We start from the raw sequence: 15,439 nt of genomic DNA, 5'->3' as shown, positions 1-15,439 counted from the left end.
ACCCTGCATGATTTAGCATATAAATTTCGTCCTGAAACGCACTTACAGACTTCCCTAATCGAGACCTCTTTCAACCTAATACACACAGAATAAGTTACGTTAGGGAAAACAATTAAGACGAATATCACTTGCTCTTTAATCATTCTTCAATTAGTATTGATACTGACACATTCAACTGCATAAATTCTTGCCGATGAATATATTTATCATTGGATGAATCATTCACAGAACGAATATTAATTTTTTTAGAACATCCGCTCAAGGAATGCACGCTAAAATTATTTCATTAAAAATATTCAGCTGTTGTCATATTATTTAATGTTATTACACTATTTTAGTAATGTTTCTATAAATAATATAAATGCTAAATAACTTTTTTTACACTAAAATGCATTGAAAAAAATTTTTCTTTCTGCACAGTCTACAGCCGTAAGTAGTTTTCGAAAGACACTTATTCTGTAATTGTTCTGGAAACTAAAAAAAAACTTCTTGAACATTTAAAAAGAATTGTTTCAGAGTATCAGACAAAAGTTTTAGATCAAAATTATAATATTTACAAACAATTTAAATGGATTTAATGGTGTGCTTACTAAGGGGGTTATGAATGTATTTTTGTACTTTAACCCCTGTTTATTCCACCCTTTGCAGCAGAGGTCAGTTGTATCAAAAATTATTTTAGGCCAAAGTTTTAAAATGAAGTGTTACATGCGTGTTAGGAGACAATGCCGCGACGCATGCCATGTACCTGAGTCCCCGCAAGTCACACGTGCCTGGCCGGATTACAAGGGTCTCGCTAACCATCCCCCTCCGCTCCCCCGCGACCGTAACGAAATGTGCAACCGTGTTTTTAAAGTATTTTTTAATAAATTATGATTAGTTAAATTTTATTATGATTTTAAAATTTTTTTAACCCATTTTATAGTATAAAATTTACGGATTTTCAAGATGGCGGCCGTAACGGAAATTGCAACGGTGACATCGTAATACCAGATGGTGGCCATAACATCCTAATTGACAAGGTACGGATTAGAGCGGCTAGTCGTAAAGGAATTTAAGCCGTTTTTATGAATTTCGAAGCCGAGGGTATTTGTAAGGACAAAAACGGGAAATTTCCCCTCAAAACGGGAAATTTTCCCGCGTAAACGTTTTTTTCAAAGGAATTAGAGTAATTTTCAGGTTTTTTGAGTCCAAAATGACGTCACAATCCAATATGGCGGTCGGCACCAAGCACCACACTCTGAACCCTGGTGCTAGACCGGCCAATATATACTACTTTATAAGTACCGTTACACTACGTCTAATGTTCGACCACAAGAAAAAGTAAAAAAAAAAAAATGGCATCACAGCTAATGCGCACTTTATATTGTACTTGATTTTGCAAGCGTTTGTGGCACCATATATTAACGCTTATATTTGCGGGTCTCTACTATTTAGTATGATGATTTTTGGTTGTAGTTGCAAATAATGGAGATTCGTAAACCTTTTGTATTGTTATCGCTCATGGGGCGAGGAGCATTGACCCAGTTTTGGCTTGAATCCAGCCCCCAAATGACTTATAATCTTAGTATGTGACATATGAGCAACCAGTTGAAGGCCCCATCATCATTAGCACGTTTACAGCTCAAACGTAGGATTCAAGCATGAATTCTTGCAATTGTAAAAAAGCTTAAATTAAAAGATTTTCCCTGGACTTACGCCATCGCTGGTTTTAACTCTATGTCATAGGGAAACCACAATAATTGACAAGGAAGATAAATACAAAATGACCAGAGACCTGTAAAATTCGCGATTTCAAATCCCTAAAGGATAGACTCCATGATCCTATATGCACTCGTGAAAATTACATCTGCTGATTGGTTACCGACTCGTAACACCTGTTGACTGGAATGATCGTGATTCGCTAATTCTTCTGTTAAAGATTTTTCATTGGCCCAGAGTCCTTCAGATAAACTGTGGCCCAATCACTGAAGAAAAATAATGTCAAAAGTATTTGGACTCTATCCTATCGCGAAATGAATCCGCGAATTTTACAGGTCTCTAAAAATGACATGCAATGAAAACCAGACATGGCATATGTCCATGAAAACCGTTTAAAATAAAGAACCAAAAGAGCCCATCGCAGAAACGGGATCATGAGCGAGCACCGCAATTTCAGCCGATGGACGAAAGTACTATCGTGCAGACGCCAGTGGCGTCGAGTTGAGAAAGTCGCCTGGTTGGGAGTATCATAAACGTTCGGAGACTAGGACTGCGAGAGTTCTAAAAGTCGATAGTGCTAAAAGTCGACACTACGTCGCTTGGTACACAACTCAACGCCTCGGCACAGAATAAACAAAAAAAAAAAAAATTGCAGTCGTTTCATCGGCAACGCGTCTTTACATGGGGCGATCGAATCTTTTTACTGTAGTATAATAAATATTATGGTTCGCTGCGTTCCTCCTTTATCACCGTTCATGAATTTTTTGCATGTTAAATCGATGATGAAATCACCCATTCCAGTATTATTACAGCGAGAAAAAAAAATTAGGTGGAAATGAAACATTCATTCCGATAGCGCTGTAGGTCTCGGAGATCTCCGAGTTATGGATTTTTGTTGTTCCTGACGTTAAGTTTCTGCGATCGCTCCGAGAAACTACACTCGGGGGGAAGTTGGTGGGTTTGCAGAGTTGCTGGAGCGAGGGTGGGAGTTTCCCAGAGCCGCAACAGCCGTGGATAAGGCTTCGCCGTTCCACGACGCTTCCAAGCGGCGTTTTCCTCTCCAGAAACTCGCAGGAAAATAAAAAAACTACACCCCCCATCACCCCCAATTCCCCCAAAATGCCGGCTTGTCCTCCTTACGGCCCTTTAGCCACCCCCCTCCCCCTCCCGAGAGATTCTAACGATATTCGACGTTCCTACGCCAACTTTTCGAAAGAAAACGAACATCGATGCTGCTCGTTCTACAACCTCCTCTTCGCTCCGCAAGCCACCCCCTCCCCCACCCCAACCGATCCGTTTTCGTTCCAATTTCGGTTGACTTTAGAGGTTCTTGTGTTTGCCGCGCGACCGTGTGGCCACTTGGGAAACCCCCGGAGGAACGGTTAAAAGTCTGGCCCCCCGAGCGGGTGGGAGGGGGGAGGGGGGGGGGGTAATGTCACGTTGCGGTAGTGTTTGGTCGATACGAGATGGCATTTATGTGTGTGTGTGTGTGTACGTGCGTTTGGTTAAGGAGTAGAGGAATTGCGACCCAAGAAATATTAGCTGTACTGAATTATGAACGTCAGCTTCAGAAATAATCATAAGAGGATCGATTCATTATAATGTAGATAATTTATTCTCCGGCTTGGGGACCACATTAAAAAAAAAATTGTAGTCAACTCTAAAATATTTTTGTTTAGAAAAAAAAAGTTCAATAGATTCAAGTTCCAAATTGCGATGTAGTGATTTTCTGATTTTATCTGGTTTGTTCAAGTCCATTGATATATTCGATGAGTTATCGTCGGGCTGTGCCGATGCAGACGACTGCAGCACGAGGCTTTGGGCCACCTGGACAGTTTCCGTTGCATTTTTATGGGCTCCTTTCTTTCTTAATCGATAGAGCCGACATCTCTCTGTATCGGAATGTCTATGTGGCCAGTTAGAAATGGGTTGTGTCAATATTTGCTTCTTCTGCCTCACTTTTGGTTTGGGCATTATTCCTTGCTGCTTGCGTAAAATAACATCGTGCACGAAATATTGAACAATATTTATTACAAAACATTGTTTACAATGTAATTTAAGAATAAACGTCTTTGTTTTTCGCTGCCGGTTCGCTTGCGACTGAACGCTAGGCATTTTAGCGTTCGCTGCCGCGTGGTTACGTCATTTCGTGAGAAGCCGGGGGGGGGGGGGGGGGGAGCGTAGGCACCAGCGTTTCCCGTCCCCGTCAGAGTGGGCTTTACGGCGGTGTGGTTATTATTAGCCTCAAGTGTATAGTTTTGCCGTAGTGAGCGTTTCAAAGTATCCTATTTTCGTGTCGCCAAGATTCTGTCATGACTAGAGACCGGAAAAATTCACGAACTCATTTAGCGATAGGCTAAAATACAAATAGTTATACCTCAGTGCTGCCTCTAACTATTGGCTCACAACTCACATGGATGACTCTGGGCCAATGAGAAACACCCAACCAAAGCTTTATCGAATCACAAGCTGCTACGTTGGGACGTCTCACAAGGCAGCAGCCAATGAGTGGGGTGGCATTTTGACCGAGTGTACGTAGAACTATGGAGTTCATCCTACAGGTCATTGAACCCGCGAATTTTTCCGGTCCCTAGTCATGAACACCCGGCTGCAAGCTGTAATGTCCACCATTGGTGTGCACCCACTGATGCGAAGCGAGGAGAGGAGAAGCGAAGCGCCGTGACAGGGTTGTCCGCCCACTGGCGCGAAGCGAGGAGAGGAGAAGCGAAGCGCCGTGACAGGGCTGTCCGCCCACTGGCGCGAAGCGAGGAGAGGAGAAGCGAAGCGCCGTGACAGGGCTGTCCGCCCACTGGCGCGAAGCGAGGAGAGGAGAAGCGAAGCGCCGTGACAGGGCTGTCCGCCCACTGGCGCGAAGCGAGGAGAGGAGAAGCGAAGCGCCGTGACAGGGCTGTCCGCCCACTGGCGCGAAGCGAGGAGAGGAGAAGCGAAGCGCCGTGACAGGGCTGTCCGCCCACTGGCGCGAAGCGAGGAGAGGAGAAGCGAAGCGCCGTGACAGGGCTGTCCGCCCACTGGCGCGAAGCGAGGAGAGGAGAAGCGAAGCGCCGTGACAGGGCTGGCCACCCACTGGCGCGAAGCGAGGAGAGGAGAAGCGAAGCGCCGTGACAGGGTTCAGGCGTTTAAGCAAGTTTACTTAGGTATTATAAAACTTGTGATTACTTTTTACTATGACTATTTTAGTTTACCAAATATATTCTGGGATAGTATATACGTTTTTATGTTGCTACGCATGGGTCCCCCATCTTTGTGCCACATTTCCGTTCATTGACTTCCGTTCCATTTCCACAAAATCACTCCTACCAAATGCCGTGTACCGAGAGCTAAGACGTTCACACAAAAAAAAAACATTAGTACCAAAATAAAATGATTCATTTAAATAATTGATCCTACAGACTGTCTTACTAATTGGCAGTTAAAAAAAAAAAAATTCGAGGATGAAGAAAGTACTGTAGACAGATTGTGCACGTTGTCAGAATCCACTACTAGTGAGTGAGCATGCAGTCAAACCAGAAGTGACAAACCCTGTTTCGGGGCCCGTCTACCTGGTGTCACACTGGGCGCTGGCGTCACTCCGCGCAGAAGCAAGCACGAGACAAGCACAACAGTGGTTGTCGCAGTCTGTGATCATCAGGAGGGGAGCTTACGTCAAGGCTGTTAGCAGCGCCTCGTGAAACTACGAAACTCAATGCGGCGGGGGCTGTGATTTTTATTGTGCGAAGAAGTTCAGTGCAGTGCCTCAAAATGTAGTTTCCTAGATACGCAGTTGGAATATATTTTTTCTTTCAAGACAGCAGTGAGAAAATATGCATCATGTTTAACCTATCACAAAGGGATTCAATCACAAAAATTGCTAAACTGTAAATTTAATTTTTTTTTGTAAATGAGGTGAAAAAAAATTATGTAAAAATTTACGGATATATTTGTAAATACGTACATTTGCATGAAAAGAAAATGCATTTGATACAAAAAAAAATTAGTAGTAATACTGGGTTCAGAATCTTCCCTGGGTATTTCATCTTTGTGTTTTTTCCCAGTACCGACATTTGTTAAAGTTATTTGTAAACCGCGCACATAAACAAGCAGAATTATATACATTTATATATATATTTAGGATTTCGGGAGAGGGGTGTTATTCAACCACCTAGACCCCCCCCCCCCCCCCCACATTCCATGAGCAATCCACTGGTCGTCCGTATGTTTGATGAACCTGCATACGCAGTTGGCAGGCATAACCGAGGCACCGCTTCCATATCCAACCTTCTGATTTCCCGTAAGCATCCTGCTTTGACATTAACGCATAAAACTTTTTGCATCCCGCGTGTCAGAGTCCTGGGTTTTTTTCCCTGTGTCTATGCAGGTTTTACCTGGGCCCAACTTATCATAGTTTATAGTCTAGTATAGTCAAGTGAGAGGAGTTAGTCACATGGCGCCAATCGCTGCCATGGCTGGCCAATTCCCCCCCCCCCCTCCTGGCACATGTTGCATGCTACCCCTCCTGCGTGATTAGAGCGTATGCACAGAGAAAAAGGTTTGTTTGAATCAAACAAATATTTGTTTATATGTGGCGAAACAAATATTTACTTGCTGTAACAAAATACATTGTTAGCTTAACCAAACTCGGTAAGTAACAAAAATGATTTGTTACATCCAACCAAATTATACATTTGAGTTGACAAAATAATTTTTTTTGGGGTCAACAGAGTCTTTCCTGTTACAAAATATTTGCTTGAATTAACAAATTAGATTTATTTCGCCATATATGAACAAATACATTCGTTGAGGCAAACAATCCTTTCTCTCAGTGCCCTAACCCGGAACCCTCCCCAACACATTTAGTTTTTAAGTTAGGTTAAGGAAATAAAAAAAAAAATCGGCGTTCCGCGGTGTATCGCCAGGTAGACGGGCCGCCAGGAGCCGGGCTGTCGACGAGGCAGGATAGTCACCCAGGTCCCAGTCCTTGTCGTTCCGGACGCGCTCCTTCTCGGCGATGACGTACCACAGGCAGGCGAGCCAGTGCGCGACCAGCGTGAAGGACAGCATGAGCAGGGTGAGGATCATGGCGCTGTACTGCGAGTAGCGGTCCATCTTCTGCAGCAGCCGCGCGAGCCGCAGCAGCCTCGTCAGCTTCAGCATGTGGATGTGGCCGTGCCCCGCCCCCTGCGGGTCCACAGCGGTCAACACCATGCAACCAGTAAAACCAGCCAACATCATAAGGTACAAATTACAACCAGCAAACCAGCCAATATCATACAGGTACAAATTACAACCAGCATTCATGTCACAATTTAAGGGTTCAAATTACAACCAGCATTCATGTCACAATTTAAGGGTTCAAATTACAACCAGAAAACCAGCCAACATCATACAGGTACAAATTACAACCAGCAAAACCAGCCAATATCATGCAGGTACAAACTACAACCAGCAAAACCAGCCAACGTCATACAGGTACAAATTACAACCAGAAAACCAACCAATATCATACAGGTAAAAATTACAACCAGCAAACCAGCAAATATCATACAGGTACAAATTACAACCAGCAAAACCAGCCAACATCATACAGGTACAAATTACAACCAGCAAAACCAGCCAACATCATACAGGTACAAATTACAACCAGAAAAACCAGCCAACATCATACAGGTACAAATTACAACCAACAAACCAGCCAATATCATGCAGGTACCAATTACAACCAGCAAACCAGCCAATATCATACAGGTACAAATTACAACCAGCAAACCAGCCAATATCATACAGGTACAAATTACAACCAGCAAACCAGCCAATATCATACAGGTACAAATTACAACCAGCAAACCAGCCAATATCATACAGGTACAAATTACAACCAGCAAACCAGCCAATATCATACAGGTACAAATTACAACCAGCAAACCAGTAAATATCATACAGGTAAAAATTACAACCAGCAAACCAGCCAATATCATACAGGTACAAATTACAACCAGCAAACCAGCCAATATCATACAGGTAAAAATTACAACCAGCAAACCAGCAAATATCATACAGGTACAAATTACAACCAGCAAAACCAGCCAATATCATACAGGTACAATTTACAACCAGCATTCATGTCACTATTTAAGGGTTCAAATTACAACCAGCAAAACCAGCCAATATCATACAGGTACAAATTACAACCAGCATTCATGTCACTATTTAAGGGTTCAAATTACAACCAGCAAAACCAGACAACATCATACAGGTACAAATTACAACCAGCAAAACCAGCCAATATCATGCAGGTACAAACTACAACCAGCAAAACCAGCCAATATCATACAGGTACAAATTACAACCAGCATTCATGTCACTATTTAAGGGTTCAAATTACAACCAGCAAAACCAGCCAACATCATACAGGTACAAATTACAACCAGCAAAACCAGACAATACCATACAGGTAAAAATTACAACCAGCATTCATGTCACAATTTAAGGGCTCAAATTACAACCAGCAAACCCGCCGATATCATGCAGGCACAAATTACAACCAGCAAACCAGACATCGTAAGTTGAAATGACGTCAGCAAATGAGCGAACATCATATAGGTCAAATTACAAACCAAAAAAACTTGCCAACATCATACAGGATCAAAATACAACTATAAAATGTGTCAAGATAACACATCGGTCCAAGCTACAATCAGCGATAGTGCGAAAATTAATCACACAGGTCAAGGATACCACCGCAAGTGTCCCAAGATCACACCAGTTGCAGCTACATTCAGCAAGCATGTCAAGTATACACAGTTTGAAACCACAACCGACAAGAGTGACATCACACAGATTGAACTACAACCTTCAAGAGTCCCAACATCACACAGCCAGCGTGTTCAGAGAACAAATCAGTTGATATTATCTTTGAAAGATTTGTGCAATGGGAGTGCATGACTTGATGTAAGCTTTTGGACATACGCCACTGCTAAGCACATGTATGTCTGTAGAAGAAAACTTAAAAATACCCAAAAGACAAAAACACAAAATTAAGCAAAAAATTGCTGTTGTCAACAGGATATAAACACGAAATAATATTCCATAACAGGAATATGGTCAACAAACAAAGAAAAACAAAGAAAAAATGGGTGAATGCTGTCATAATTTGTGTTTTTTTCTTTCTATTAGTCCATTTTTCTTTAGTTTTTCTTTGTATGTTGACCATATTCCTGTTATGGAATATTATGTGGTGTTTATATCCTGTTGAAAACAGCAATTTTTTTGCTTAATTTGTGTTTTTGTCTTTTGGGTATTTTTTGGTTTTATTCTACAGACATACATGTGTTTAGCAATGGCTGGAGACCTGCAAAATTCGCGGATTCATTTCGTGATATGCTACAATTCAAATAATTATACCTCAGCGCTGCTTCTGCAATTGGTTCACTGTTAATCTGGAGGACTGAGGGCCAATTAGAGACCCTCGCTCAAAGAAGTGTCGAATCACAGACACTCGGTCGAGACTACTCACGAGTCATCAGCCGATGAACAGGTGGCATTTTCCCGAGTGTGTAGAGTGTATGTAGTAGAGTCTATCCTGGAGAGGTCATTGAATCCGCGAATTTTGCAGGTCGCTAGCGATGGCGTATGTCCGAAAGCTTACATCAAGTCACACACCAGTTGAGGCTACAACCAGGGCCGGTGCAAGAGGTAAATTGGCACCCTAGGCGAAAAACCTTATTTCCCCCCCCCCCAACCCCGCCCGGACACCCCAAAAATTTTTTTTCCTTGCCTCAAAATACATCACGTAAGCCTAAGATTTTGTCAACAACCAAATGTAAGCAGGCTTGTGTTTTTTTTTTTACTTTTTTACTTAATACAAATCATAAACAGGACACCGTGGGCTTTAAATAATTACTTATATCAATGTAAACATTCCAAACTGTTACAAAAATCCATTTTCATCTGGTTTCAATAATCGTTAAAACATATCGTATCAGCTGTTGTGTGTCGTGCTGCGCCGCCCCCCAGCTACTCGGCGCCCTAGGCGGTTGCCTAGTTCGCTTGTATCTTTGAATATATATACTGTATAGAAGTCGCCAGCCCAGGTTAAAATTTATAATACGGTTTGAGGTAGTTGGTTAATTCACCGCCACAATCGCCACCATCTCTAGGGCATCGAAATGTGGTGGTCCCTAGCGGACAAGTGTCGAACTCTTCAAACACCCCTTCCCCACCCTCCCACAAACATGCGTTGTCCTCCACCCACCCTCTACCCCACCTCTCATCCGTACAGTTTTGTGACGCACAAACTCCCGTTGAACGACCTTGAGCTGCAGTGAATGTTGGATGGGGGGTGCGGGGGGAATGACAGCGGGCGACAGTGCTGCGCTCTAACGTGTAAATAACAACCTAAGACGATACAGGGCGTTACGGCAGCGCACTGCAGCGGTGGAAGTTCCCAAGCTGCTCCTCGTACGCTCCTGAAAAACGTAGAGTAAATCCTATCCACTCGCGACTTCTGTACAGTATATATGTATTCAAAGCCTGTGCGGACGCGCCGGGCCCCGTGGCTACAACGGGCAGATCGGTCCGGCGCGCTCACCTCGCCGCTGTAGACGTCGGAGGCGTACAGCAGGTCGAAGGGCAGCGCCGCCAGCAGGTCCACGAGGAACCAGCTCTTGAGGTAGTTGAGCGCGATGGATCGCGAGTTGGACACCACCTCGCCCTTGCGGCTCACGTACGTGGTGCGGAAGTTCAGGATGATGTCTGCGCGCGCACACACAAAAAAAATTGGTTGTCTGTAAAGTCGGTTTACGGACGATAGTTTAACGTGACAACGTCATTACAAAACATTGATGAAATTATTGCATACTCTTTATGAATAAAATTGAATAATTTTTATTGAATTATCACTATTTTGTATGGATACAAAGAAGGAGTGAAATGAAATCTACAATTTAATTGATAAAATTACTTTTATTTGCACTCATTAATTAAAATATGTTTATTACTTTAACGAACAGATTATTTTAACTATATAACTTTTATACATGTTTGCTATTTAACTTCCTCCAATCCTGTGTTATTCTGTTAAGGATGGGACGATGTTAGGAAAAGTAGGAAACGAATGGGAGTGTTTCAAGTTTAAAGTGCCTCGAAAAAGTCAAATCGATGGTTGTTCCAAACGAGTGGAAGAGAGATAGATGCGGCGCAAGCGTACAATGAGCGTAACGGGACACAGCGTAACGGGACAATGTGCGTAACGGGACCCTTTTTTGTGCGTGCAGCCGGCGTTCATCGATTTATTAGACGTTGTCACGTCAAAAAAAAAAAAAAAAAAAAAACTCGTCCATCCAACTCCTGGCAACAAGCAAATTTATGTGTTCTCATATTGCAAACATACTTTATAGTACGAAAATCGGTCACAAAATGTAACGTAGAATTCTTTTACAAAAAAAAAATACTGCCGGAAGTGATAAATATATACGAAAATCGTGTTTTCAACTACATACGTGTTTCCGCACCTGCCGCTAAAATTCGTTGCCGCGTGTTCTTGACTTCCCGTCTTTGATGATTATGCAGTTTGATGAGACGAAATCAAATAAAACTACAGCTCCAAATCTAATAGTTCGTCAATGCACAGTAAACAAATATTTATTCTTAATGATTTTCAAATTAATTTATTTGAAAACTAATTGCCAAAATGTATTTTTCCCCTCATGAAACTACAAGTACGTTTCTGCCAAAAATTACACGTTTGTCACGAATCTGGGTACTAAAGTTTTTACTTGTTTAGACAAAACAATAGTTTTATGGTATTTGGAAAAGTACACTGTTTGACTTGAAATGAAGTTATAACTATTTTGTCAACTAGTTCCTAAAAAATTTGCTTCCAATATCGTAAACAAAAGATGTGGCTAAACATTTAAAAAAAAATCAATCCCTTAAAAAGTTACAGCTGTAAACAGTACGTGTTTATTTAAATAGTACCAGAAATAAACCAACTAGTAGATACTCCAGTCTTTTCATAAGCAAGAATTTTTAGAATGCTCGTTGGTTGTTTATAGCATCGCATCCTACAGCGTGTTGCACGTGATTGGTTAAACACTTCTTATTGTTTATAACTAGCTCAAGGGCATGTCAAGAGCATTGTATTCCAGTCATCAACGCGAAACAAATGTATACGTTTTTCAAGTCTACTTAGCTACTTAATGAATCCACAAAATTATCCTGGCTCTACCAATAAAAAGTTCGTTACTGAAAATAAATGAATAGATAAATTGCAGGCCAAGTTAATTACACATGTATCTACCAAACATACGTATAGCCTAGTTGTTTGATTTCTGAAACGCCAAGTATAAAAGTTAAAACTGATATATACATATATATAACATATACATATAACGTTTCGTATACAGTAGAAAGAACCTGGGTGATAATAAAAATTGTTTGTTTGGATTTTGCAACAAAAAAATATAATAATGCAGCCAAATGCAGCTACTTAATGACCACTCACGCATGAATTTTGTGTTGTTAAAAAAAATTCCGTGAAAAAATTACTTGTTTCATTTGCAACCATCTAAAAAAAAAAAGTTGTTTGCCGGACAGATATTCCTCTCTCATCCCCTAACGCAAATGTAATGAGTGGAACGTGAAACGAGGCTCAGATAGGGTAGGAGAAAAAATATATCTTATATCTCGCTACATTTCCGCAGCGCGCAGACAGTGTCCGGGTTGAAACAGCGCCACTGCGAAGTTTTAATGCGGGTGGCTTCCGGCCAGAAAGCGGAAACGGAACCCGCCGAACGTTCTCCTTCCGGGACCGGATTACCGGCGTGGAGCTTTCTCCGCCCATCTGCCGACTGCCATAACTGCCGCAGGCCGATAACAGCTCATAATTACACTCACTATGCCCCACGCGACTCAAACAGTGGCCGGAATGTCTTCCTTTTGGAGACGCAGTTGTCATTTGTACACAGGCGAAAAAAAAAAAAAAAGTAATTTTAGGCGGGTCGGCCCTGAAGAAACTAATTTCGAGAAGCAAATTTCATGATTTTTATTTCATGTTTATAAAACAGCAACTAAAATATATATAAAAAAATGTTTCAACAAGGTCATCCTACAAAGAACAGTGTGCTGTGTTGGTGGCTGCGAAAAAAATAAAACTCCTCAGTAAAGAGAAAATTAAATTTTATGCGTTCTCATGTTGCAAATACAGTTATAATACCAAATTCGGACACGAAATTTAATGCAGAATTGTTAAACATAATGCCGAGCGTGATACATGTATGCAAATTTATATACTAATCACTAGAGACCGGAAAAATTCGCGATTTCAATGACCTGTAGGATAGACTCCATTATCCTCTATGGACGCGGGAAAATAACATCTGCTCATTGGCTACTGACTCGTGTAACCTGTTAACTGTGACGCTAGTGATTCGATACTTCTTTTGTTAAAGGTTTTTCATTGGCCAAGTGTCATTCAGATAAACTGTGGCCCAATCACTGATGCAGTAAAGAGGCAAACGTTTTTGGATTCTAGTCTATCACGAAATGAATCCGCGAATTTTTCCGGTCTCTACTAATCACTATATTTCTAACACTAACCGCATACTTGCACTACATAATAACATGAAGTCTATCCTGATGGATACACAGAGAGATAGGTAATACATTAAACAAACATCCAGTAAAAGTTGAATGTGTGTGTGTGTGTGTGTGTGACGTGGTTTGCCCCACCACCTGAGATAGCGCGCATTGCCCCATCGGAGGAATTAACGACCCCTCTCCTGCACCCCCCCCCCCTCCAATCATCTCGCGCAGCTGTCCAAGCCGTCTGCGGTTCGAATCAAGACACGGCCGGGGGTAAACATCGAGCTACTCCATAACTCCCTCCCTCAGGAGCGGTTCGAACACTTCGAGCGTGCGAATTCGACAATGCGACTCGAAGCCGATCCGCGCATATCTGCGATCAATCTGGTCGACTCGAGTTCGATTCGTACTGTCCATCGCACACTGATCAAATGTGGGCATATATAGAGATTGTGAATGGGGGATGGGGGAACAAGATCACATATGCCTTCTTAAGAACTTTTTTTTAAGATAGTTTTATTTTATTTTACATATAAAATCGAAGAGTACTTTTTTTTTCCTTCAGATCATCTGCACTCTTTCAGTGACATCCGGTACCGCAAAAAAAGTAGATTCTCAACACTGAGCCGACTTAATAGTCTTGAACATTAATAAGCTCCGTATCAGAGCTGTAAACCGCACCACGGCCAAAGGATTGTTGGACGAAATTTATGATAACATTATTCGTTATTGCGTGAACATTGCTGAAAATGCATAATATGAAATTTGTTAGGAAATTCAATGCTGGATGCATTAAGTTAAAAACATTCCTAATATTTCTGCTGCATGGAATATGAGAAAATGTTAAATCGATCATATTGAGTGTTTTGTAGGCTACATACACTAAGCTCTTAAAAGGTTTCAGGAAATTTATAAAAGTTTCCGAAATATTTCCCAAAGAAATAGGTACTTCAAAATCTACCTATGCCTGTAGACTGTACCGAAAGGGATTTTTGTTTCGCATTGTTTATCCGACGAATCTTACGAAATTACAGAACATAAAAAAATATTTTTTTGTTACAATAATTTCATTGAAAAACAAGTTATTTATTTTTAGTCCTATAGCTGCAGTTTGGAGCTATGCACTTTTAACAACATTATGCAAGATTTTAAAAATTTGAATCTTAAATATACTTTGTATTGATATCGTCAGGAGGGTTGTGGTACGTGCGAAAACAAGCAACTCGAAACGAAACCTACCAAAATGGACTAAAATTTCGAACTGACCGATCGGAACACGGCCCTTAGGGTAAAGCCGCTTTGGCGTCGTACACCTTCGCCAAAGGTTTCCAGCTGGGTGACCTCTTGCGGGTAGGAAGGCATTTGGCAAATTGTTTTCCTCCTCCCCTTCCCCCCCTCCTCAGCAACCGCTAGTGTGTGCCGGGCAACCGCGCAGCGAGTGAAACAACCAGTCCTATTGTCCTTTCACCAAAACCTTTCACCACGTGAACAACGCACCTTCCCTTCTTCCCCCCTTCCCCCTACTCTCAAACCAACCATCTCGCTGTGCGATCGATGAATCTCATTGTTCTTCTCTCCACCGTGGTGGGTTGATCCCCCCAAACCCCCCACTCCCGTGACGCAAATTAAACTACCCTCCCCCTTACCCTCCTTTTCAAACCTCTGTTTGTTTGTCCTCCGCGGAGCGCCACAAAAGAGGCTTTTGCGACCAACCACAACTGCCCTGTTTCCCCCCCCCCCCCACCCCCCCCCTCAGGGGGTCTAAATCACTCACCTACTCTCACCGGGATGTCTACCCTCCGAATAGCCCCATTACCGGTGATGCTCCGATGAGTAGATTTTAATTACGGACAATGCACTAGCGCAATCAACCCCCCCCCCCCCTACCCCTTTACAAAGCCGATTTGTTCCGCCCATTACGGATAGCCCGCGCGCGAGATGATCTTCAACACGAAACCACTCCCTGAGAGCGGACCAATGACGACACAGAGTGATCCTTGTCTTCGGAGAACGGCCTCGCTATTTTACCACCCCCAAAAAACAAAACAAAACAAAAAGTTAACAAAAATTTGGATATTTGAAATAAAATAATTTTTAAACGTCAGTTATTTTGATAGAAAATGGTGCGTGTTTGACCACGACTTATTATTAAGGCAAGTCTGGT

At 42.1% G+C, this 15,439-nt stretch overlaps 1 protein-coding gene across 1 annotated transcript in view; it reads right to left on the bottom strand.

The window, feature by feature from the left end:
• The window catches only part of LOC134540304 (potassium voltage-gated channel subfamily H member 8), a 252,636-nt gene that overhangs the window by 60,734 nt on the left and 176,463 nt on the right, over positions 1-15,439 (bottom strand). Inside the window, exons 7-8 of the mRNA XM_063382963.1 lie at positions 10,283-10,446; positions 6,660-6,873 (exon numbers count right to left, since the gene is read on the bottom strand). Coding sequence (XP_063239033.1) covers positions 6,660-6,873; positions 10,283-10,446 — 378 coding nt within the window. The remainder of the gene's footprint in view (positions 1-6,659; positions 6,874-10,282; positions 10,447-15,439) is intronic.

The sequence above is a fragment of the Bacillus rossius genome, chromosome 16 (assembly GCF_032445375.1).
Source record: "Bacillus rossius redtenbacheri isolate Brsri chromosome 16, Brsri_v3, whole genome shotgun sequence".
Lineage (NCBI taxonomy): Eukaryota > Metazoa > Arthropoda > Insecta > Phasmatodea > Bacillidae > Bacillus > Bacillus rossius.
This window is presented reverse-complemented; position numbering and strand designations above follow the sequence as displayed.